Source organism: Alexandromys fortis, unplaced genomic scaffold (assembly GCF_014885135.2).
Source record: "Alexandromys fortis isolate MF-2015 unplaced genomic scaffold, M_Fortis_MF-2015_v1.1 scaffold_91, whole genome shotgun sequence".
Classification (NCBI taxonomy): Eukaryota; Metazoa; Chordata; class Mammalia; order Rodentia; family Cricetidae; genus Alexandromys; species Alexandromys fortis.
In genome coordinates this window covers 6360565-6386470 of record NW_026067968.1, presented here as the reverse complement: position 1 = coordinate 6386470, position 25906 = coordinate 6360565, and the positions used below count along the sequence as shown (strand labels likewise).

At 44.0% G+C, this 25906-nt stretch overlaps 1 protein-coding gene across 1 annotated transcript in view; it reads left to right on the top strand.

The window, feature by feature from the left end:
- Cdc42bpb (CDC42 binding protein kinase beta) overlaps positions 1 to 25906 on the top strand; it is a 96103-nt gene that overhangs the window by 19734 nt on the left and 50463 nt on the right. Inside the window, exons 2-3 of the mRNA XM_050154781.1 lie at positions 16969 to 17060; positions 23859 to 23942. Of these exons, the coding sequence (XP_050010738.1) occupies positions 16969 to 17060; positions 23859 to 23942 (176 nt within the window). The remainder of the gene's footprint in view (positions 1 to 16968; positions 17061 to 23858; positions 23943 to 25906) is intronic.

Below are 25906 nucleotides of genomic sequence, written 5' to 3'. Positions count from 1 at the left end.
TATATTTATTTTTTTATATTTATTAATTTATTTATTATGTATACAATATACATGCTGTCTGTGTGTATGTCTGCAGGACAGAAGAGGGCACCAGACCTCTTTACAGATGGTTGTGAGCCACCATGTGGTTGCCGGGAATTGAACTCAGGACCTTTGGAAGAGCAGGCAATGCTCTTAACCACTGAGCCATCTCTCCAGCCCAACATGTGTTTACTTATTTTGTGTGTCTGACTGGGGGCTGGTTGTGGTGCAGACCATGGGGTGAATATGGAGGTCAGAAGACAGACAGAGTTGGTTCCAAGGACAAAACTCAGGTCATCAGCCAACATGGCAGCAAGCACTGTTACTCACCCAGCCAGCTTGGCAACACCAAAAAGCCATCAGTGGGTATTCAGGGCACCGTGTGCCTCTGGGTCCTTTTCAGATGACTTTGGTTAGCTGGCAGAACCCCCTGGGAAGAGAGCCTTCAGGGGAAAGCACCCTGACTTCTAAACTCAGGTGCTCCCAGTAGATAGTACATTACAAAATCTGCTTGCCTTCTCCCAGCAGATGCTGCTGGCCAGGTGAACTGGAGTCGTCTGGGAAGAAGGAACCTCAGTTTAGAACATGCCTCCATCAGATTGGCCTGTAGGCTAGGCCGTGAGGGCATTTTCTTGATTAATGGTTGATGTAGGAGGCCCACTGTAGCCAGTGCCAGCTCTGAGCAGGTAGTCTTATGTTCTGTAAGAAGGCAGGCTGAGTGAGGCGCAGAGAGCAAGTCAGGAAACAGCATCCTCCACGGCCTCTGCTTCAGCTCCTGCCCTAAATTCCTGCTCTCACTTCCCTGAGTGATGGCCTGTAAGCTGTAGATGAAGCCCTTTCCTCCTCAGCTTTCTTCTGGTCATGATGTTTGCCACAGCCATAGAAATCAAACTGGGGGTGCTGAGGACCCCACTCTGACAACCTCTGTGCTCAGAGAGCAGAAGTGTCCAGAGTGTTACTAATCCTGACTTGTTTCAGCCTTCTCTGAGGCCTTTTTTTTTTAAAAATCTTTTGATTAGAATTGAGATTTGGTTTTTGTTTTGTATCTTTTATTCTTGTATGTCTGTGTCCATGTTTGACTACATGCATGTCTATTCAAGAAGGGCACATGTGGAGGTTGGAGGACAGCTTGTGGGAGTTGTTTTTTCCTCCACTATGTGGTTTGCAGGAATTGAATTTAGGTCATCATGTTTGGACAAGTACCTTTACCTGCTTGCTTGCTTTTGGAGACAGGGTCCCATAGTCTAGTATGACCAGCTTGGAACTCACTGTGTAGCCCAGACTGACTTTGAACTTAAAGTCTCTTGTCTCAGCTCCTGGGTTTTGAGCACTTATTCTTTACTTCTGATTTTCCTTTCTTTTAAATTTGGGATGTACACAGACAGGATGCTTCTAGGAGCTTGTAGAAGAAATGGCCTAGAAACTGGTTGTTTTGTGGGTGCACCAGCAAGCAGAATGGGGACTTTGTCATGAAGCCCTTGCTGTGTTTCTATGACTTCAAATCACTCCATTTTACACTAGGTTATTTTTCATTTCAAGTTTTTTGGGGGGAGAGGCAGTGCTGGGGGTGGAACCAGCTTTATGCAGCTGGTCAAAGCTCTATACTGAGCTACATCCCAGCCCTAGAATTTTAAATTACATTTCTATTTAAGCAAGGGGAGCTGGCCTTACTGTAAAGTTGTTCATTCAGCAGAGGGTCTTGGCTTTGCTGAAGGACTCCTACAGGACAGTACTGCATATGACTGGGATCACTGCCTCCTTCTTGGAGGGCTCAAGTGGGGCGCACTGTCCTTGAGCAGGAAGCCAAATCACCGTTGGGTGACGTGCATCAGAGAGGTGATGGGACCTTGTTTCTGTAATGACAAAGCAACTTCAGCCAAGTGGATGTGAGTGGAGAAGAGGAACCTGACAGACACGCTGGTGAGGGCCTGAGTTGGTCTGGAAATCAGGTGTGAATGGCTTCATCAAGGGGGCATAGGCGGCTCCTCCCATGACTGTATCCTGCTGGAATGAAGGTTTCCCATCTGGTGTTGACTCAGTGCAGCCTCCCCACCCCAGTGGACTTTCACTGCCCAAGCCTGTATCTGGCTTGGCTTCTGACTCACTGTTAAAACGCTTCCTCTTTACCCTTAAGTCTCATGTTGAATAGTTCATTAAGCTTGTTCGCTAAGAGTGTTGTAGGTCTGCGGTCCATGTCAGCTTGGGCGGGAGGGATTTCAGGTAGGGAACTAGAGTGGGGTACCACTGGGACTTCTTGAAAGAGTCAGTTGAGTTTTCTCCAGCTTATGGTTCATGGTGGAGGATTTGTAGTTACCTACCTGGGGTATAGGTTGCTGTCATTGTACAAATATCTAGTTATCTATATAAGTAAATGTGGTTTTTATAATTTAAGCACATTTTTCAGAACTCTTATGGTGAGTATTAATCTTTTGTGCCCTCACTAGGAGCAGATGCTTTCAGGGAGCTGGCCATGTGCCAGGTGGCCATCCTATGTCTCCTGAAGGGAGCTGTCTATGTGTTAGGTGGCTACCCTATGTCTGCCCAAGTGCCAGGTGGCCACACTATGTCTCCAGGAGGGCCCTTAGAAGGAGAGGCATTCTTAGAAGCTGGGAGCCTTCAGGTAAAGTTGACTTATATCTGTGTGTTCCACACACATCAGCGGCCTTCAGGGGTCCCTATTTCCCTGTGATAACATGCTGTTTGTACTGGGTGATCATCAAGGGAGGTCAGTCGCAAACATAATGATGCTGTCACAGCTACAGAGACAGAAGAGTGGAGAGACTAAGTCCAGGCATGTGGGTAGAGCAGCTCGGTGGGGAAAGTGAAACTTAATGTCTGCCTTCTGTTGGCAGTTCCTTCCTCTGTCTCTTCCCTGCTAGACCCTCTGTTTAGTTGATCTAATCTTACGTCCTCTCTTGGTGAACAAGCTAAGGTAGGAGGCATCAGCTTCTCATTTCATAGTGATTTGCAGTCACATCCCCTTTGCCTCCCCTAGTTCCTCCTGGCAGAGCTTCCTGTTTAAAGGAACACCGGGCTTCAATTTTTCTTGTAGTTTGGATCTCATATTTATCAGTGGCTTCTCTTTGTATTTGTATGTGGGGTGTGACATGGTCTTGTGAGTGTGCCCATGTGTGAACTGCAAAGGCCGAAGGAGGATAACAGGTGTTTTCCTCTATTGCTCTTTGCCTTTTGTCTTGAGATTGGGTCTCTTGTTGAACTGGAACTTTGCCTTTTTGGTTGTGTTGACTCTCTGACCATTAAGCTCCTGGGATCCACCTGTCCCTGACTTCTCTGCTTGGGCACACAGAACCATTCCTGCCCAGCAAGCAGTCTTACTTACTGAGCCATCTTCTCTTTCATAGTAGTTATCTTGATGAATTCATTACCTTTTGGGCAACAAGATAAGTTCAGAGAGGCAATAGAGATCTACAGCTCACTGTAGAACACTTATAAGGGACTCTAGGTTTGACCTCTGGCTCTACAAAAAGAGGAAAAATTGAATGTGGTCTAGAGAAATAGGAAGTCTAGCTGTCCAAGTAGACATGGTGGTGTAAGCCTTCCATATAGAGAAGGTAAATCTCTTTTTGATGGCTTGTCAGAGTGACCATCAGTCATCACAAGTTTGTGGCTGTGCTGGAGAGAAAGCAGTGTTCACCCATGGGAGGTAGACCTAGGCTTCAAGTCCACTTTGTGAGTGGGGGAACTCAGTTATGGGAGTGTCTCAAGGCTCCCAGAGTCTAAGGCTGAGAGTACTGGTACTGGAGTGAGCCATCATGGGCTCTACTCTAGGTCCTGTCCTGGTCCTTAAAGGTTCCCTGTGGGTATTTACTGACCTGGTAGTATTTGGTGTTTAGACATAGATAGGTATTGATAGATTATGCAAGAAAGTTCTGTTGTAGCTTATTTTTGTCTCTCTTTGTGTAACTCATCCTTCTGCTTCTGCCTCCTGAGTCTTGAGATTACAGGTGTTAGTTCCTGTGTCTGGCTACATTTCTTCCCTTCTTGAAACTTAGAATTGTTGCATGTGATCTTCCTGCTCCATTTATAATATATGTCACTGTGAGAGTCAGTATCATTACCAGTTGTGGCTGACTGACCATAACGTTGCCTTTTGAAAGTATGTTGTGTGAGTGTTTATGAGCCAGAAAGATGCTCTTCAGAGGAACAGGATTTCATTCCAGGTACCCACATGGCAGCTCACAACACCCTGTAACTTCAGTTCTAGAGGATCTGACACTGTCTTCTGGACTCTTAGGGGACTACACATATGTGCAACACAAACACATGCAAGCAAAACATCCATATAAATAAATAGTTCTTTTGGGGACATAGTCTCTCTGTTTAGCTCTGGCTGTCCTGAAACTCACTCTGTAGACTAGGCTGGCCTTGAACTCACAGAGACTGGTAACTGGAGGTTTCTTTCCCACCTACAAACACTTTGGCCTATTAGCTCAGGCTTATTATTAACTAGCTCTTACAACTTAAATGAACCCATTTCTATTATTCTATATTTTACCACAAGGCTTGTGGCTTGTTATCTCACATCTTGCTTCCCCAGCCACTGCTGGGATCTCTCTGACTCCACCTTCTTTTCCCCCTCTTCTCTACTTGGCTTTCCTGATTAGCTATATTCTGCCTGGCTACTGACCAAATCAGCTTCTTTATTAACCAATGATAATAAGACATTCATAGCATATAGAAGGACTTCCTCCATCATCTCTCTTTTTCTGTCTAATTAAAAAGGAAGGTTTTAACTTTAATGTAGTAAAATTACGTATAACAAAACAGATGATCAAGTAAGAATTATAGTTACAATAGAGATCCTTCTGCATCTGCCTTCCAAGTGCTAGAATTAAAGTTGTTTGCCATCATGCCAGAATTTGTTTTTGAGAGTGTTAATGTAAATACTGTTTGAAATGAGTATTTCTAATTAGTAAAAGTAATCTTTATCTTGTTTTATATTAATTAATTGATTGATTTGAGAAAGGTCTCACTATGTATCCCAGGGTAAGGTCACACCTGGTCCAGATAGTTCTTTGACTGCTCTGGTTTTGTATCTAACATGTCTTAGGAGCGTGACAGTGACCCCCCCTTCTCTCTCTCTCTCTCTCTCTCTCTCTCTCTCTCTCTCTCTCTCTCTCTCTCTCTCTCTTTTTTCCAGGACAGAGTTTCTCTGTGCAACAGCTCTGTTTGTCTTGGAACTAGCTCTTTAGACCAGGCTGTCTATCCTCAAACTCATACAGATCTACCTGCTTCTGCCTTCTGAATGCTGGGATTAAAGGCATGTGCCACCACCATCCAAGGAAAATATGTTTTAAATAAGGATATGTTTATTTTATATGTATGTATGTATGTATGTTTTGCCTGCCCTTAAGTATTTGTACTGCTAGAATACCTGGTGCATACAGACTACAGAAGAGGGCATCGAACCCCCTGGAGTTGCTGATGGTTATGAGCTACCATGTAGGTCCTGGGAATTGAACTCAGGTCCTCTGCAAGAACAAGTGCTTTCAAATGCTGAGTCATCTTTCCAACCCCAATGTTGTGTACAAGACAGCAGTATCTTAGTGGGGTTTCTATTGCTATGAACAGATATCATGACCACAACAGCTTTTAAAAGGAAAACATTTAGTTGGGGCTGACTTAGAGTTTCAGAGATTTAATGTCCATTATTGTCACCACAAGAAACATGGCAGCATGCAGGCAGACATGGTGCTAGAGAAGGAGATGAAATTTCTACCTTGATCTGTAGGTACCAGAAGGAGATTGTACCACACAGGGCATAGTTTAAGCATATGAGACCTGAAAGTCCATCCCCACAGCAGCACACTCCCTCCAGCAAGGCCACACATTCAAACACATGAGTCTGTGGGGCTATTCCCACTCAAACTTCCACAAATACCAAAAGAAAAAACAATCACTTTGACCTCTTTACACTTGAAAGTTCTGTAGTGTTAACTTTTGTTGTTTTATTTTCTGGTTCTGGGGCTCTGCCTCTCTCATCCCAGCCTGACGTCACTGGACCAGCTTCAGTAAGTCATGCTCTCCTGCTCATCCATCAGGTTGCTGGGACGAAGCCTCATGCTCTTCCCGAGCAGTGTGCTCTGGTCCCTAACGTTGAGCCACATCCTACTCCTCTGCTCCTCCAGGACTGGGACCCATCTAAGTTGTCCTGGTATTCTCTTGTAGCATTAGTGGCAGTGGTCATCTGGCGAGTGTGGCTGTCCCTATTTTCTAGACTTATCTTCTTAGCAGCAAATGACTATTGGAAAAAGTGTTTTTAAAAAAGTGTGTAAAGTGTCTCTAAAATGGTGTCACACTTAGAGGGTAAGTTCTCACCTGACATTCCCTGACTCTTGAGTAGCATGCATATGTCGCTAGCTGCTCATCTTCTGATGCAGGTGACATCTCGGGTATACCATTTTTCCCAGCTGAAGAACTTATTAGTGTCAGAACCAAGTCGCGGGTTTGCTTTGTGTGTTGTTGGGTTTGTGACCATTGTGGTTTGTGTGAGGAGACCTGGCTCCTCTGGTGGAGGATAGTGAGAAACTGAAACCTGGTATCAGGGGCTCGTTTTGATTGACCTTTCTGTTTCTGTGCCCCTCTGGAGATAGAACTTGATCTTCTGTCTCTGTGTACACCCACTTATATCTGTGTATAGGGGTATGTTACTGTGTTTTAATAAGTAAAGCTTGTCTGAAGGTCAGTCAGTGCAAAGCAGCCAGACTATAGCCATACAGGCCAGGCAGTGGTTGTACACGCCTTTAATCCCAACACTAGAGAGGCGTATAAGATGGGAGGAGATAAGTCTCACACTCAGTCTCACTCTGAGGACTCATGGAGGCAGGATCACGATTTTGGTTTGAGGTAAAGGTAAGAGCCAGTGGCTTGCTGCTTTGCTTTTCTGATCTTTAGGTTGAACCCTAGTATCTGTCTCTAGGTTTTTATTATTTGTGCTACATTTGGCACCCAATGTTTGGGGTATGAACTCACAAAAAAGCCACCCGCACAGGCCGGAGCTACACGTGCGGCCCCAATCTCATCTGGCTAGGCTTTCTTTTTTCCCCAAGCTCTGAGCGAGTTTGGGATTTTCCTGTTGTAGTCTCTCTGAAACAGTCTGCAGCTGCCACCTAAACTCCAGAAGCACCTGGGTTCCAAATGCCACAGGACTCACCGGCTCCAGGCTGGTTCTGCCTCCAGGCGCCTCCTGCCACACATGCTTTTTCTGAACAGTCTCCTGTGCATTTTCAGACAGCCGTCTCTGTCTCTCTCTTCCCCCACTGTGAGATGTGGGCTCTCCCTGAACCCCCTTCTTGGGCTGCTGCCAAACTAGGTAGCTGTCTTGAAACCCAGTCAGGCTTTCTACGCAGCAGCAATCAGTCTCACATCTTCCATCAACATCATTGGCAGATTTGGTAAGAAAATCGGAAATTCTTAAAGAGAGGAATTAGTTAAAAGAGAGAGTTTTTTTACCACATTAAAAAAATGGGGGGGCTGGAGAGATGGCTCAGCGGTTAAGAGCATTGCCTGCTCTTCCGAAGGTTCTGAGTTCAATTCCCAGCAACCACATGGTGGCTCACAACCATCTGTAATGAGGTCTGGTGCCCTCTTCTGGCCTGCAGGCATCACACACACAGAACATTGTATACATAATAAATAAATATTTTAAAAAAAATGGGAAAAATCGTTACAATGGAGGGATTTGGGTCTCTGTAAGATAATATGCTAGACTGTCTGAAAATGGAATGATTAAATGAAAGATATCTAATTTAGATGAGATTTATATAATGTCAATTGTAAATATTCTCAGCATTATGATTTTTGTCTCATCACTAAAAATGTTGGTTAACCTGAGTGCTAAGATATGGGCCTTAGAAAAACCTAATAAAAAAGATCACAGAGATATTCAAGTCCAGACAGAGGAATTTAATGGAGAGCCAATTCCAGCATTGCATTATAAGAATAGAGAGAAACAGCCTAAGGTTTTCATAAACCAACCTTAATATACCCAGGAACCTTACAGGAGTTGCCAAATAGCAGAGGCTTTGTTACAGATAACTGGATTCCTGTGTCAATGTTAGATTTAAGGAGATTCTAGGAAGCAGTGGTCTCATATGGTATGCATTTACCTTTTGTGAAGCAAATGTTAAATTGGTGGTCAGTTTGTAATAGAATTATCCATAAAGACTGGATAGAGCTGGTTAAAGATGTTTTAGAGACTGGTCCACATTACCATGGAGTGTGTGGTTCAGAGAAGAGGCTAATGTTATTGAACAATGGAGTAAAGCTAGAGGTAGGGAAATCTTCCAAGATCAAATTCTTGGAGAAGGAGATTATGCTACTATAAAAAGACAAGCTGTGTGTGTTGACCACACCCAAGCTTTGAATGCTTGGGACAGAGTTGGAGAATCAGGAAAGAAAATCGAGTCATTTACTAAAATTATACAGGGTGCAAAAGAAGCCTTTATGGATTTCTTACAAAGATTGACTTGAGCAATAAATAGAATGATACCAAATTCAGAAGCTAGACACATAATAGAATCTCTGGCTTTTGAAAATGCCAATTCTCTACGCAAAAGGATAATTAGGCTGTTAAAGGCAAGGTCAGCACCTTGGAGGAATGGATTCAAGACACAATTAGAATTGAATCTCATGACCATGTTGGTGAATGGATAGGAGAGTTGATTTCCAGAGGTTTAAGGAAAAATCAAAACGTCAAATATTATAATTATCGCAAACGAGAACAGCTTAAAAGGGACTGTAGACAGGGTGTTCCTAGAAACAATGGTTTTTTTCTAAGAATAACCCATTCAGAACACCCTCTACTGGATTATGAGGAAGGTGTGGCAAAGGTAGGCATTGGACTAATGAGTGTGGATCAATGAGGAGTATTCAAGATAATCTTTGCCATTGGAAAACTCCATGAGGGGCTTCTTACAGGCCCTTATGCCAAATCCGGTTCAGTCCTTTCCTGTTATTATAGAGGCAACTCCTTCCCAGACAATTAACCTAAAGCCTAATATAAGAAACCATACTGCTCTGGATAATAGAACAGCTATAGAAGAGAGAACAAAAAATTCAGGAGAAACTATAAAGTGAGTATTTTGGCAAACTTCTATAAATGAGCAAAAACCAAAATTAAAAATATGAATAAATGACATCATTGAAGGTCTGGTAAACACAGGTGTGGATGTAATAATAATTTCATCAGAATCTTGGCATCCAAATTGGCTTCTTCAGGATATAAATGTTCAGTTTTTAGGAACTGTAACTTTATCTCAGGTAAAACAGAGTGTGAGATGGGTCAAATGTATAGGGCTAGAAGTCCAGAGAGGAAGATTAAAACCATATGTGGCTAAAATAGCAATGAAATTGTAGGGACATTTTTTGTTACAGCAATGAAATACTCAGATTAACATTCCCCCAATCTTAGAAACAAAGTATAAATTAATGTATGTTTCTGGAAAATATTAGAACGTTTTATAAAGAACAGTTAACAGTTGTCTTGCACGACCAACCATTCAGGTTGTACAAGAAAGGGCCGAGCACCTGCTGCTATTTCAAAGGCACCATCAGCCCTCCCTTTAAAATGGTTGACAGAAAAACCTTTATGGGATAAGCAATGGGCTTTAGCAATAGAGAAACTACAGGTTTTAGAACAGTTGGCACAGGAGCAACTAGATGCTCAGCATATTGAAGAATCAACCAGTCCTTGGAATTCTCTTACATTTGTTGTTAAAAAGAAATCTAGAAAATGGAGAATCTAAGAGCTGTCAATAAGGTGATTCAGCCAAGGGGCTCTCTACAGTCTGGCATTCCTCTGTCTTCTCTATTGCTAAAGGATGGCCTCTTATATATTGCTTTAAAAGATTGTTTCTTCACTAAACCTTTACAAGAAAAAGATACAGAAAAATTTGCCTTCACAGTGCTTACTTATAATTCTCGCCTGCTAAAAGATACCAATTGGAAGGTTCTCTCACAGGGAATGTTAACTAGCCCCACCCCGTGCCAATATTTTGTAAGTCAGTCACTGGAAATGATACATAAGCAATTTCCTGAATCTATAGTTCACCATTATAAGGACCGCATATTGGTATCTGATTCAAATGTAGATACTTTAGAAAGAATGTTTGAAGAAGTAAAGAAAATTTTTCCTTGTTGGGGATTACAAATTGCTCCTGGAAAAATACAAAGAGGAGATTCTATTAATTATTTAGGTTATAAAATAGGTTTACAAAATATTAGACTACAAAAGGTAAAAATTAGGAGAGATTGAGTGTATATTCTCAGTGACTTACAAAGAGTTGTTTTGCATATTGAAACAGTTGAATTTATACTAGATGATACAGAATTGACCTTATTATTTATTCAGGTACAAGATATAATCAGGAATAGCCATCATCCCATATACATAACCCACATCCTGTCCCATGTGGGTCTGCCAGGTCCTCTAGCACATGCAGAAATCAATCAATTCTTCATTGGAAATGTGCTAAAGACCTCGGAATTTCATTAAAAAAACATCATGTCAATAGCATTTAGAAAATTCAGTTAATAAAGCATTATGCAATCTATTTCTGAGGCTATTTATTATCCCTTTCTGTTTATTTAACATATCCTTTAGAGTTCATTTTGATCTTTCTGTAACTGCCTGCCCTGTAGGATTGTGTGGTATCCCTGTAATATACTTTATAATAAGCAAAAAACTTTCATTTTCGACCACTTCCTACGTATAACCCCAGCAGCACAGACAGTAAGGGCCTCATCGAATAAATGGGACCTCCTGAGACTGAGAAGCTTCTGTAAAGCAAAGGACACTGTCGCTAAGACAGAAAGGCAACCCACTGACTGGGAGAAGATCTTCACCAACCCCTCAACTGACAAAGGTCTGATCTCCAAAATATATAAAGAACTCAAGAAACTAGACCGTAAAAGGCTAATCAACCCAATTATAAAATGGGGCACTGAGTTGAACAGAGATCTCTCAACAGAAGAAGTTCAAATGGCCAAAAGACACCTAAGGTCATGCTCAACTTCCTTAGCGATCAGGGAAATGCAAATCAAGACAACTTTAAGATACCATCTTACACCTGTCAGAATGGCAAAAATCAAAAACACCAATGATAGCCTTTGCTGGAGAGGTTGTGGAGAAAGGGGTACACTCATCCATTGCTGGTGGGAATGCAAACTTGTGCAACCACTCTGGAAAGCAGTGTGGAGGTTTCTCAGGAAATTTGGGATCAACCTACCCATGGACCCAGCAATACCACTCTTGGGAATATACCCAAGAGAGGCCTTATCACACAACAAACGTATATGCTCTACTATGTTTATAGCAGCATTGTTTGTAATAGCCAGAACCTGGAAACAACCTAGATGCCCTTCAATTGAAGAATGGATGAAGAAAGTATGGAATATATACATATTAGAGTACTACTCAGCAGTAAAAAACAAGGACTTCTTGAAGTTTGCAGGCAAATGGATGGAAATAGAAAACACCATCCTGAGTGAGGTAAGCCAGACCCAAAAAGAGGAACATGGGATGTTCTCACTCATATTTGGTTTCTAGCCATAAATAAAGGACATTGAACCTATAATTCGGGTTCTTAGAGAAGCTAAATAAGAAGGAGAACCCAAAGAAAATCCTGAATATTTCTCCTGAATATTAAACTTCATCAGGCGATGAAAGGAGACAGAGACAGAGAACCACATTGGAGCACCGGACTGAAATCTCAAGGTCCAAATCAGGAGCAGAAGGAGAGAGAGCACAAGCAAGGAACTTAGGACCGGGAGGGGTGCACCCATACACTGAGACAATGGGGATCGGGAACTCACCAAGGCCAGCTGGCCTGGGTCTGAAAAAGCCTGGGTCAAAACTGGTCTCGCTGAACATAGCGGACAAGGAGGACTACTGAGACCTCAAGAACAATGGCAACGGGTTTTTGATTCTACTGGACCTAGTGGTTTTGTGGGAGCCTAGGCAGTTTCGTGGATGCTCACCTTACTAGACCTGGATGGAGGTGGGTGGTCCTTGGACTTCCCACAGGGCAGAGAACCCTGATTGCTTTTTGGGCTGACGAGGGAGGGGGGCTTGGTTGGGGGAGGGGGAGGGAAAGGGGAGACGGCGGTGGGGAAGAGACAGAAATGTTTAATAAATAAATAAATAAATTAAAAAAAAACTTTCATTTTCTTAGAGACATATGCTGGAGCATTAGCTGTCTTTATTTGTACAGGTATACCCATGATTGCCATAACTTCTAGCAAACATGTAATTACCGAATCAGTCTTTTCCAAACTCAAAGCAGTTTTCCATTGAAAACCTGAATTAGGTATCAATGATGAGGTGTACGTATTTTAGTTTTCCAAACTCTGCAAAATGGAACACATCCATTCCATCTGCCAGATTTTATTTCTTTGAGGACCCTTTGGGTTGCTTCCTACAGGTAGTGGTGTTTGGCTTAATAAAGAACAAGTAGGTTTCCTTATAACTTACTTGGCTTGTTGCCATGTGATGGAAAAGTTTTTTTTTTTAAACCTGTGAGGAGAAACAGGGGACCTGACTTAATGCTGTCCAGGTAGCTAGTTGTTTCTGTCATTTCTCACAATTTTTGAAAGTCGCTTGCTCACACTTCCTGCTTACTCAGTTAATATTATTTCTTTCTTGGGTCTCTGAGGGAGTTGAAGACTAGATAGTTATAGTTTTCATTGTTTACCAGATGTGGAAAGCAAGTTATTATAGGAAATAAGTTAGCACAAGCCTTTGGGCTCACCAAGACAGGATAGATAATGGGGTATTTTCTCTGAATTTGTCAGATGCAAATGGACTAAACATTGTTAATATATTTATTGCCTGTATGTATTGTATATAGTATTATACTTATTGTATATAGTTTTCTTATATTAGCTATAGCCTTCCTTTTTATTTTAGACAAAAAAGGGAAATATAGTGGTATATTACTTGTGTTTTAATAAATAAAGCTTGCCTGAAGATCCGTGCAAAGCAGCTACACTAGTCAACCATACAGGCCAGGAGTGTTTGCACACACCTTTAATCCCAGCGATTATAATAGTAGCTATAGAGGCTGGGCAATGGTGGTTCACGCCTTTACTCCCAGCACTAGAGAGGAATATAAAACGGGGGGGGGGGGTTGACAGGTCTCATGCTCAGTCTCATCCTGAGGATTCATGGAGGCAGGATTGCCATTTTGATCTGAAGTTAGAGGTAAGAGCCAGTGGCTGACTGCTTTGCTTTCCTGATCTTCAGGTTGAACCCCAATATTTTATCATTTGTGCCAAATATATGCTCATTTCTATATGTCTATCTGTCTCTCCCTCAGTATATGTGTTTGAGACAGGATCTCACTGTTCTCTCTGTATGATGGAAATGGGGAGTTTATACTGACCCTGTTGGATTCCCCAATACACTCCTGCTTCCTTCCTGTCCTTCCATCAACTTTGTCTAGGACTGTGTCCTTCCTTACATGGTCACTGCTACATCTGTTCCAGGTCACCCTCCATCCTCAGCCTGTTCCTAAACACAGAAGTCTTTCTTGCTCTATCAGCCACAGAATGTGAGCTCTGACTCCTTTATTCTTTGACCTAAAGAAAGTGCTAGATAAACCCTCAAGGATTTTTTTTCCATGCTTCCATTTTGTGTCTCACTTCATTTAGACTGATTTCCTTTACCTTGCCAAATTCTCCCTTAGGTTTGTTTCTATACTTGTCATTTATCAGACTGACCTGATAACTCCACGTCAGCCTTCTGAGGGACACCTGGACATGACTGTTCAAATGCACAAGCAACAAAAAACGTCAACGAGCAGAAGGGAAGCTTGACAGAGATGATGAAGTAACCTTAGGGCAGCTGATGCAGGAGAACCTACAAAGAGGGACAGGGAGGTGATAGCCTGTAGCACAAACTCTAATTGTTCTTAGTAAAAACCTGGAGTCAGATATTAGGGGGAGTAAGCCGAGAGAGCAGAGAAGCAGAGCAGCCTGGGCGTGGGCTCCAGTGGATATAACAGCTAAGTCCTGGAAAGAAGAAATTTATTCCCAGAGTGGCTAGTGAATTCTAAGATGATGCCCATGTTGGGTCGTCACAGTACGTCCTTATGACCCACGTCTGTGGGGAAGGCTGGAGGTTTTCTCTGGGACCCCACAGTGGAGGTGTTTTCTTCTTGCCTGATCAGGAGAATTGAGCAGAAATAGGCAAATCATTTTCAGAATACTTAAAACACATGTGGGTGGTTAAAACAAGCATTAAAATTTGCATTTCACACCTGCTAAGACATGAACATTAGGTGGCATAAAGGATTAAATGTTTTTGAAAAAAGTCATTTAACAGAAAATAGGATTAAATATGGTCTTCAAAGGGTTAATTGATTTTTCTAAACCTTAATAAAATGATAGGAGAAAAAGAACCAATTAAAATTTATTAAGATAGCTTTCTACCCTGTCTCAAAACCAAAAAAATAAATATAAAAGATAATTTTCCTTAAACTAATTTCTGTAAACTAAAAAACAGTATAATTCGTTAAAAAAAAAAAGGCCACAGTGTAGAAGAATTTCATTTGTAGCTGTAATGTCTCAGTAGAACAAGAGTAAAACAGTTTCTCCAGCAGGAAGAGCAGTGTGTGGTGTGCACAGAGCACAAGTGACCCAGAACACAGCTCCTAAGAGGCTGCAGCTCTCCAGGCGGCATCTGAGCACTGTGGTGTTGAGTGTGGTCTGGGTTAGACTTGCTTGGGAAGGCATCTTAGGAGCTGTAAAACATTTCTCTGTTCCTTGGGGAGTCCAGGAATTTCATCCTCAAAATTAATTGGAATAATAAAAAGTATTGTGCAAATCATCATTTATTCACTCTATGAAAATAATATTTATTAAAATTAGCATATCAGACTCAATTCATAAATCCATTAAAGTGATTGTTGACTGATATAAACATGAAAGTCATGAGTAAAATAAAACTGAAACAGAAGCTTGTAAGCAATTGACTATGTCCAGGAACAAGAACTGAAATTGCAGTGTGGGCAAGTTCAGTGCGCACGTGACACTTTGGTAGGTGGACTTTTCTTTACTTTTCAAGCGCTTCTGTGCGCTTGCACTGTTTGAGTGAAGGTGCTCAAGCTTGTGCACCTACTTCTGTGGCTCCAGAAAGCCCCGCTGCTGTGTGCATTTGTGCTCTCAGAAGCCACACTTCCCTTCTGGCTTATCCAGAAGTCAGGGCCCCTGTTTCTCCTCACAGGAGGTTCCCCTAAAAGATTCTGAGAGGTGGTGTCCAGTAGCTGTCTAAAAGACTTGTTTCCTTCGGGGGTTTTAAGAATGGTTTATTTTGGTGATACTTGAAAGAAACAAGCATGAACTGTAGATGACCCTTAGGTTCTCACTTGAGGGTTTTCCTGTTAGGCTTGTGCGCTGTTTTCTGAGCTCTGCGCGGCTGGCATTTGTGGTGAAGGGCCAGAGTCCTCTGCCCAGCTCTGAAGAGAGCCAAGAGTCTTGTATGACTTCCAGTATTGCTGGGAACAACAAACAATAGTGTCCGAACCTTAATAGTACTGAGCAACCGTGTAAGGAGAAGTATAGAGAAGTGGGTTAACAGTATGGATTCAATGTAAAGTCTATAAAATATCACATTGTACATTTTGGCAGAGCTCGTTTTAGATATTAATGTAAATGCAGTGGTAAGAAGTAATACATTTGCTCAGTTTTCCAACTACCTAACATTCTAGAAACCTTAGAGTAGCCAGGCGGTGATGGCAAACACCTTTAATCCCAGCCTTTTGCAGGCAGAGGCAGGTTTGAGCTCTGTGAGTTTGAGGACAGCCTGGTCTACAAATTGAGTTCTAAGACAGAGCTACACAGAGAAACCCTATCTCAAACAAACAAAGAAGAAGAAAGAAAATCTCTGGTAATTAGGACAAAAAGAAATGTGGGAAGCAGGCAGTATATTAGAGCAGTCGGCGTCTTTGGCAGGTAGGCCAGGCTGTGGGCAGGAGGGAGAGGGGTCAAGGGCAGCCTTATTCCTGGCACTTGCTCTCTCCTGGGGGAAAATGAGTACACTCTGTGTGAATTTCTTGGATACATTGTCATACTGGTGGAGATGGGGGGCGGTGCTGAAAGTGTTAGAGCTTTGCTTGTCACAGTTGTGAAGGCTAAAAAGGCCAAAGTCAAGGTATGGTCTGTCTGGCTCCTAGAGACTACCAGCGTTCCATGATATTAACTCGTTTGGGGCTGTCCTCCTCCATCCTCTCTGTATTTTCTTGTGGCTTTTTCTCCATCCTGCCTCTGTCCAAATTTTCTTCCTATAAGAACACTAATCTTGTTGACTTTAGGGCCCACCCGGTTACAGTTGTGACCTCGGGTTAACTTGGTTATGAAGACTCAGTTTCCAAATAAAGTCATACTTTGGGGAACACTTCATCACAGTACCACACCTTCCAAAAACCCATCTATTTACTGTCTACAAAACATAGCAGTAATAGAGTTACTCTCAAAGAGTTGGTGTGAAGAATACATAGTAACATGAAATGTCTGACTGTCAGATGTTACCAGAGAGCTGGGCTTACCAAGGACCTGTTGCAGCTCCCTGAGATTGTTCAAGGCACCTTTGAGTCTCCTGTTCCCCTAACTGTCCCATAGTTCCTGCATCACAGGTGGGGACCACAGAAGCGTCCCACCCAGCTGTCCCTTATGATGATTGTGGACATGCCAGTTGCTCTCTCAGCGGGCTGACCTTGGTTCTGACCAGGAAATTTACAGTGTTTTGTTTTGTTTTGACCAGGGGATTTTCACAGCCATAATATTTGCTACAGTAGAAACTAAATCGTACCTGTTGATAAGCATCTACATTGAGAGAAACCTATAATACGGCGTGGTATCTCTATCATTTAGGTTTTGATAGAGTGTTAGTATGCTGGACTAAATTGCTATTTTTCTTTCTGCCTTTAGCTAAACCATTCACACAGCTTGTGAAGGACATGCAGCTTCATCGGGAAGATTTTGAGATCATCAAAGTGATCGGAAGAGGGGCTTTTGGTGAGGTAAGAGACTCTCTTACCCTCTGCATGGCCCAGGCTCTGCTGGCTCCATACTTCTTGGGCACCTGTCTGCCGGCATCATCTGCAGAGCTTTGGATGGTAACTCTGATAAACAGAAGTAAGAAAACAAAATTTATTATTAGTGAATTACCCTCCATATTTTGGGGCTTCAAAAACTAGCTTCTTGGAGATACTATAGATAAGTTTTCAATTTGTTGATTGAATTTTTTTTGGAGGGGGGGGAGTTCTTCCTCTCTCCTTTTTTGTTTCCTCGCTTTTTGTGTGTGGTTGGGGAATGGGGGTATCAAGATCTCATACAGCCCAGACTGGCCTTGAACTCACTATGTAACTGAACTTTTGAGCCTTCTGTTTTTGCCTCCCAAATGCTGGGATTCCTGGCTCTTGACATTTTTCAAAAACTGCAAGAGGAATTGAGTGAGGTTTTACTCTGTGGCATCAGCACCAGTGCTGTCCTGCCTTGTCTGTCCAGGGCAACTTTCTCTGCTCCTCTAGGGCCATGCAGTCCGCGCACTGTAGTGAGGTTTTGCTCTGGAAGTACGTTAATCACTGAGGAAGAGTCAAACAATAGAAAGGCTGTGCATCCCACCTTGTGGCTTTGTGCTCTGCCTGACAAAAGAACCCACAGGCATTACCCACTGGGTACTAGTGTAAAGTACTGCCAAGAAAGTCATGTAGTACAAGGGATGCATTTTCTCATTAAAAAAAAAAACAAACCAAACAATGAAAGAAAGTAATTTAGAGAGTAGCTGCTTCTCTCTGGGGTCTCATCTGACTACAGAGTCTAAACCAGCTCGGGGTTTGGGGTATATCTCTTTTGCAGAAGTCACTTTGTGACACCCCCACTTTATTGCAGGACTGTGATGGACTCTGTGAATATTGTTCTTGCACCCTATTCTCCTCCCTCTGCGTTCCCATATCTCCTTTCCAGGCCCATTTCTCTTGGCCCTTTCCCCATTGGGGAGAGAACCATTCAGTCCCCGGTGACTTTTCAACAACTCCAGGTAGATCTTAGTCCTGCCCTGGATTATTACATACAAACCACACGGATCTAAGAACACAATTGTCCGACAGAAACAGAGGCCTGTTGCTCTGGGGCCAGCACCCAGTCGACAGAGTATCTCCATCCTGAAAGTCCCCTCCTGTCTCTAACAGTACCTCACCCACACCCAGACAGTGATTCTTCCATTTTCACAAGGAGGAAACTTTTTATTTGAAGGAGCCACAGGTAAAACCTGAGTTCCATATGAAGCCAGAACTCTTTAAGTGGTCAGTAGCTTACTTGATGGTGTGAGTGTGGGTTTGTTGTAGAGTGAGAAGCAGAGAAAGTCTGACAGAGTCAGCCAGTTTCCACCCAGCTCACTGTTTGCCTGCAGTGGTGAGGAACACATCAGGGCCGGCCACAGTGCAGCCATGGCATCCCTGCCCATGGGAGGAAACATCAGGTGGGAACAGGACTAATAGGTGAAATGAAAGAAGGAAAATTCCTTTGCCAAAATGGTTATAATGTGTGCCCTTGGAGGTGGGGGCGTGTTGGGAACTTTGTAGCAAAACTCAGGGTTTTAATGAGTTTCAGAGATGGCACTTACCAGAACAGGCTCCTCCAGGTTAAGAGAACCAAGTCTTCGTCCAGGCTGTTCCCTGCCCTCCTTCCTGTGTCTTCTCCCCTTTCTTTCTCTTTATGATACTGGGCTCAACCCAGGGCCTCTTGAAGGCCTTGTACCTTTTTCTTTTTTTCTTTTTGGTGTTTGGGGCAGGGTGTCACTATGAAGCCCTTGCTGTCTTGGAACTCTATGTAGACCAGCCTGGCCTCGAACTCACATAGATCCACCTGCCTCTGTCTGCATGCTGGTATTTGACATATACCACTATGACTGACTATCTTTTTTTGTTTCAAAATTTTATTACTTTGGTTTTGTGTGTATGAGTAAGGCTATATGAATTTATGTCCCCCTCCATCCTCTCTGTATTGACCCATGGGGCCAAAGAGTGTCAGATCTCCTCAAACTGGAGTTAGAATTTGGGCTACCTGGTATGGGTACTGGGAACTGAACCTGGATCCTCTGCAAGGGCAGTTCTTAACTGCTAAGCCTTCTTTTCAGCCCCTTGGCCTTACAGCTTTTACCACCCCCACTCCTCATAAGGTGTAGTAGCTCATGCCTGTAGTGCAGCAGTTGGAAGACTAAGACAGGAGGATTCCCATGAGTTTTAGTCCAACCCATCTCAAAAAACAATAAATACAATTTTAAATCTTAAACACAAAAAACAAACAAAAAAAATCCTCTTTGTGTGCTCTTGGTTGTCCTTTGGTGGCCATGACTGTCCTTCCAGGTCCCTGTGGCCTGGACTTGGCACCCAGCTCTCCTTGCTTTGTAACTCAGTCAATCTGCTCATTTGCCTGTGGTCATACACTCTTAGGTTTCCCCTGCCATAAACTAAACCTTTGGCCTCTGGCTGAGGTTCCTGCAGCCAGAAGTGTGCCAGTCTTTGTACCTGTCTCTGAAAGCACTGAGCAAGTCACAGAAGGTGTGGACAGTTGCCAGCCACTGTTGGGAGAAATGTTCCTCCCATCTGATCGGTTTGAGCTGTGTGTTTATGAACATGTAATGTGTGTGTTCAGTGGCACAGGGAGGTGTCCTTACTGAGTCTTCAGTGTGTTCTCGTCAACTCGGAGTTCTTGGCCTGTCCCTGTCGCTTGTGATCACAGCCCTCGCCTCCTCTCTTCAGCTCCTCATAAAGTACATTCTGACTGAGGCTTTCACCTGCCACCAGTCTTCCCTGCAGCACCGCCCGAGACCCTGTCCTCAGGCGAGATCAGGCACCCAGGTGTCCTAGTCAGGGTCACTGTTACTGTGATGAAACACCATGAGCAAAGCAAACTGGGGAGGAAAAGTTTGTCTTACACTTCTGCATCATAGTCCATCATTGACTGGTCCGGACAGGAACTCAAACAGGGCAGGAACCTGGAAACAGGAGCTGATGCAGAGACCGTGGAGGGATGATGCTTACTGGCTTGCTCCACTTGACTTGCTCAACTTGCCCTTACAGAACCCAGGACCATCACAATAGGCTGAGCCTTCCCATATCAATCACTAATTAAGAAACTGCCCCACAGGTTTGTCTACAGCCAGAGCATATGGAGGCATTTTTTTTTTTGTTTTGTTTCCTATTTTAAAGCAGTCTTTACTCATTTTCCATACCGATCCAAGTTCCTCCTCCTGTTCCCCCATCTTCCCCCCACTCCATCCCCCACCCACTCCTCAGAGAGGGTAAGGCTTCCCTTGGGGAATCAACAAAGTCTGACACATCAGATGACTTGTGTCAAGTTGATGTAAAACTGTCCAGCACACTGGATGATACTGGTGTTTGGGGTGCAGGTGGCTCTATGGATAACTACGATAGTGGGGTCAGGGCATGCTTTCCTGCTGGCCCATTCGTCTCAGGAGCAGCCTTGAATAGGGGACCCCTGACAGGAACACAAGCCCCTACCCAGAAGCAGGCTTGGGAGGTGTGTCTGAGGGACTATGGAGCCGGTGTGGCGCCTGTTGTCCAGGAAAGATGAGAGTTGAAGTTCTGAGCTGGAGCTGAGTTGGGGCTGGACGTGACTCTTGAGCCCAGCCACTCTGCCTTGCTGTTGTCACGTTAAAAATCAGATGAGCCTGAGGGGCCTTGGTGGTGCACGTTTTTAATCCCAGCACTCGGCAGAGGCAGGCAGATCTCTGTAAATTCGAGGCCAGCCTGGTCTACAAGAGCTAGTTCCAGGAGAGGCTCCAAAGCTACAGAGAAGTCCTGTCTCAACTCCACCCCCAATAAATAAATAAAATAAAAAATAAATCAGATGAAAAAAACTTTAGTAACCATTTCATCCTAACTAGACTGAAAGCGCAGCCCTGGGTGGGGGGTCCTTTTGTTAAAGGTCACTTTGTGCGTGCTTCTGCTGCCCCACCCAGGGGTGTGTGTGTGTGTGTGTGTGTGTGTGTGTGTGTGGTGCTAAAGAGAGAATTCAGAGCCTCGAAGTATGAGTCAAGTGCCTAGGCCCAGTGACTATTTTCTCAAAGGGACTGTGTTTTGCACTCACATACAGACAGTACATACAGTTAATTTAAAACGGGTTCCGTTTTGTTTTGTTGTCTCCTTTTTTCTTCTAGCATAGGACCAGCATGAAATATTAACTTTATTCTCGTGTTCCAAGGTCAATTTTTAATATTTCATGAAATTCCTTTGCTGAACTGTCTAATTTCAGATATTGTTTTAGAATGATAACTGTATTTCTATGTGTGTGGGGGTGGTAGTCATTATACCACCTGGGAATCCTGGTGTAGGCCAAAGGTTGACATCGCTTGTCTTTGTGCCTTGTTTTGTCGGGAGTGCTGGGGTCACAGGTGTGCAGTGTAGCGTGGCACTGGGCTTTGCACTGGGCCCTGAGGATCGAGCCAAATCCTTAAACCCAGGAGGGTTGTTTTTATTTGTTTGCTTGGTTGGTGTTTTGTTTTTATTTATTTGATTTTTTGGGCTTTGGTTTTTTTTTCCCCCCTGAGACAGGGTTTCCCTGTGTAGACCCAGCCATCTTGAAATTCACTTTATAGACAGACTGGGCTTGAACTCATAGAGATCCACCTGCCTCTTCCTCCTGATTGCTGGGATTAAAGGTGTGTGCCAGCACCATCTGACATGGGGATTGTTTTTCTTTGAAACAGTTGGATTGAAGTTTGAGCTGGAAAATTTCTGGTAGGCCAAGTGAGAATTTTATACCTTGTTTACTTTGTAAGTTGTTTTGTAGTAAACCTTAGCTAGCAGTCAAGGATCTGTCTCACATACCTTTTACTTGAACATTTTACTTCTACATATTCCTAATAGGGGTTTTTCTGTGACTAACATGCTCTCCTATACATCTTATTGACTAATTTTGTGTGTTCCCCAGCAGTAGTTTGTGTGGGACTTGCATCTTGCAAGGATTGGGGTCCGGCAAGAGTTCCAGTGCTGGGGGTCTGTTCTCAGAGTCCCCATTTCCTGTGCGTCATCTGCAGAGTGTCAGCGCTTTTCTAAGCCAGCTCTGCAGCCCTCTGCAGCAGGACAGTTTCCATAGCAAAGCCAGGGACACTTTAACTAACAGTGCCTTATAGCCAGCCCGTTCTGGCTCTCCAGAGGGAAGAGCTTCTCTGGTGCATCCTATGCCTGTGCACCTGGAGCTGCTGATCCCACGGAAACTCACTGCACGCACTGTTTTCTGTTTGCTCAGGTTGCAGCAAGCTGGGCTGTTGGTTTCTAAGCCATAGATAAAGAGCAGGGAAAGGCCGGTGTGAAGAACCAGCAGTGCTCTGACACTGTAGGGAACACTACAGTGTAGGCACACGTCCTCGACTCAGACGGCCTGTCTGGGCTGGGAAGAGCCATTGTCACCCAGTGAAGACGTTGAGTTGGCTGTCACAGTAACGTAGGCTTTAAAAGCTTGTGCCTGAGAGTGAGATTCCACCACTTCTTGGGCTGTCATTTAGACCCTCCTGTAGGTGGAGACTGCTTGTTCGTTTCCTGACTGCTCAGACCCCAAATAATCACACATTACAATATTCTTCGGCCAATGACTCAGGCATTTTTTTCTAGCTAGCTCTTACATCTTGAATTAACCTATTTCTATTAATCTGTGTATCGCCCTGAGGCTGTGGTTTACCAGTGCCACTTGTTACTCCTCTGGCACTTACGTGGCATCTCCTTGACTCAGCCTACTCTCTCCCTCTATCTCTGTTCAGATTTCCCTCCTGGCTTTGCTCTGCTAAGCCATTGGCCGAAACAGCTTTATTCATTAACAGTGGTAATAAAACATATTCGCAGCATACAGAAGGGAATCCCGTATCACCCTCCCACCCTCAAAGTCCACATCTGTGAACAGTGCTCTCCAGCATCCTTACCATTGAGGATTGTGAGAGCTGAGCAAGGGTCCATACTGCTCAGCACTGACCCCAGCACATGGCACGTGCTTGGGATAGGTTAACTCTCACGGTTAATCTCTCTTGGGGGTCGGGAGGTATGCGCTGTTTAGGAAATTGGGAAAGTAGGTGGTGCCATCTCTAAGATCCATTGTTCTGTAACTGTTATGTTCGGAGATACTTGGCCTTCTTGCCATAGCTCACAGCGTCTTGAAGGAGATGTAGATCAGTGGACACATGATGCCTACTGTAGAATGTGCAAAGCAGGGGCACATCTTGATGCTACTAGTCATGATGGAGTTCATTCAGGATGTGACAGAGACTGGAAGAGGTGGTCTTACAGGCAGGCCTGAAGGAGCTCTTAGACTCTTGTAGTTGTGGACTATGCGATCTTCCACACAGCCACTACCTCTGTGAAGCAAAGATTCGGATGAGTAACTGCGGATGCTGGCAGGGATGTGGGCCTGGGCAGGAGGGAAAGGGATACAAAGTGTATAGGCTGCCCCCGAGCAAGCGGGAAGAAAGCTTTAGAGCTATATGCCAGCTTCAAAAGGGCTCTGCTTGTTTCTACTGAAAATCTTCAAACATTGCCTCAGTAGAAGACAGTGAATTCCTGTTCCCATTGCTTGGTACTGAAGTGGGTTTTTATTTTTTTTAGCTAAGCCAGGTGGTCCCATCCAAGCTACAAGGTAAAGCCAAGTTTTGTTGTTTAAAGGGCAAATCTTGCTTTATATAGAAGATTTGTCTTTTTTTGACATCTCGTTTCTCAGAGTTCCCAGGCAGTTAGGATTGCCATTTAAATGTGCAAGGCTTTTGAACCATTAACTGAATTTTTGTTAAATTCAAATTTGCATTCTAGGTTGCTGTTGTCAAAATGAAGAGCACTGAACGAATTTATGCGATGAAAATTCTCAACAAATGGGAGATGCTAAAGAGGGCAGAGGTATGTGTGTGGTGTATAATAAGTAAAAATGGTGTGTGTGAGAAGGGGCTGGTGGCACTGGCCTTTGCAGCCTGAAACGCTTGAGGCATCTTCCACATGCAGATGAAACCCTTTGTTGGGAGCCATGTAGTGCAGATATTTTGTCTTCCGTGTCGAGGACGGTAAAGGGGCAGGGGTGAAAGGAACTACTTGCAATCTTGACACACTTTCCCTTGTTTCCTGAATCCCCACACCCAGACTCTGGTCTCAGCTCCGCTTTCAGCCCTCTCAGCCTTGCCCTTCTATCCCTCCTAAGTGAGACGTTATCTTCCTCTTGGCCATACTCCATCCAGTATGCTCACTCCTCTTTCTTTCTTACTCTGCCAGACTCTCTGGGCTCCCCGCTTTGTAAATCCTACGTCTCATCAAGCTTTGTTGTCCTTTGGTGCCCATTTCCTCTTTCTGATGTAGCTCCACACATAAGACCATACCCTCTCTGTTGCTCAGAAAGTGCATGTGGGTTGACTGAGTTGTCACCATTTCTTTTGTCACCTGGTCGCCCCATGACTGCCTTAGCCACCTGCATCCCCAGCCTTGGAGTGGTACGCAGTGACTTCCTTCCATTCTCTCAGTGTGTTGTCTGTCCACACATATTTGTGTCACAGTTGCCTTCTATTGCTGTGATAAAACACTGACCAAATCAGCTTAGGGAGGGAAGGCTTTGTTTGGCTATCGTTTCCCTGTCCGTCATTGGAGGAAGTCAGGGCAGGAACTGAAGGGAGACCATGGAGGATCGCTGTTCACTGGCTTGCTCTCCATTGTTTGCTCAGCCTTACACAACTCAGGACAACCTGCCCAACATTGGCACTGCCCATAGTGAGCTGGAACCTCTCACATCAATCATTAATCAAGAAAATTCCCCACAGGGTTGTCTGTGTATCAGGCCAGTCTGATAGAGGCAGCCCTCAGTGGAGGGTCCTTCCCAGACTCCAGCTGCTGTCAAGTTGACAAGAACACAAACCAGCTCACTTTGACAAACAAGGGAATCACTGAAGCAGTTGAGGGGGAGAAGCAGCTGGTGCTCCATAAGTGTCGGGGGTGGAAGGTGTGTGGTCTGGGCCCAGTGCCGTAGTGAAAGAGCCGATTTAAGAGTTGCTACAGCTGATTAAGTTTGATTGATCACACAGCTTCACTTTAACTAGCCACTCAGAAAAGACTGTGTGTCGCGTGTGAGCACACGCGTGGCTCTTTTTTTTTTTTTTTTAACCATTCAGGCCAAAAGCCTTTTACCTGTGTGTCTATGGCCACCAGGAGTGTCACCTGGTCGTGACTGTTAGTCCACCGATTGAATAAATAGTATTTCAGATCAGGAACTGGGCTTGTCACCATCTTGCCAGCCATGCGCTCAGAAGAAGGTGTGCATTTGGGCACCCTGTGTATTGCACGTCTATGGCATGTGAAGAGGCTGTTGGTAGAGGCTGTGAGGATGTGGGGGGGGGGCGGGGTATGCTGTTGAAAACTACTACTGAATCCACGCATCACATCAGGGTGACCTTAAGGTGTGGGCCACAGAGATAGTCACTGGGGAAGGGGAAGGCATTTGTGTTTTCCATGATCCCTGCCCTTGCCCAGGGCTCGGGTGAGGAAGAGTGCAGATACAGTCACTGGGAACAGTGGTGCCTTTGGTTCTGGATGAGGTAAAGAGATCAGGCTCCAGGCAGTCAGGAGGAATGGGGCTACTGTCTGCAGATCGTGGTCACAACCGAGTCTAGTATTTGGGAATATGTTATATGAGATATTTTCCTAAATCAGTGGTACTCGACCTTTAGGTCATGATCCCTTTGGGAAGTTAAATGATTCTTTTATAGGAGTCTCTAAGACCATCAGAAAACACAGATGTTTACATTACAATTCATAACAGTAGGAAAATTATAGTTATGAAGTAGCAATGAAAATAATTTTATGGTTGGGGTCACCATAACATG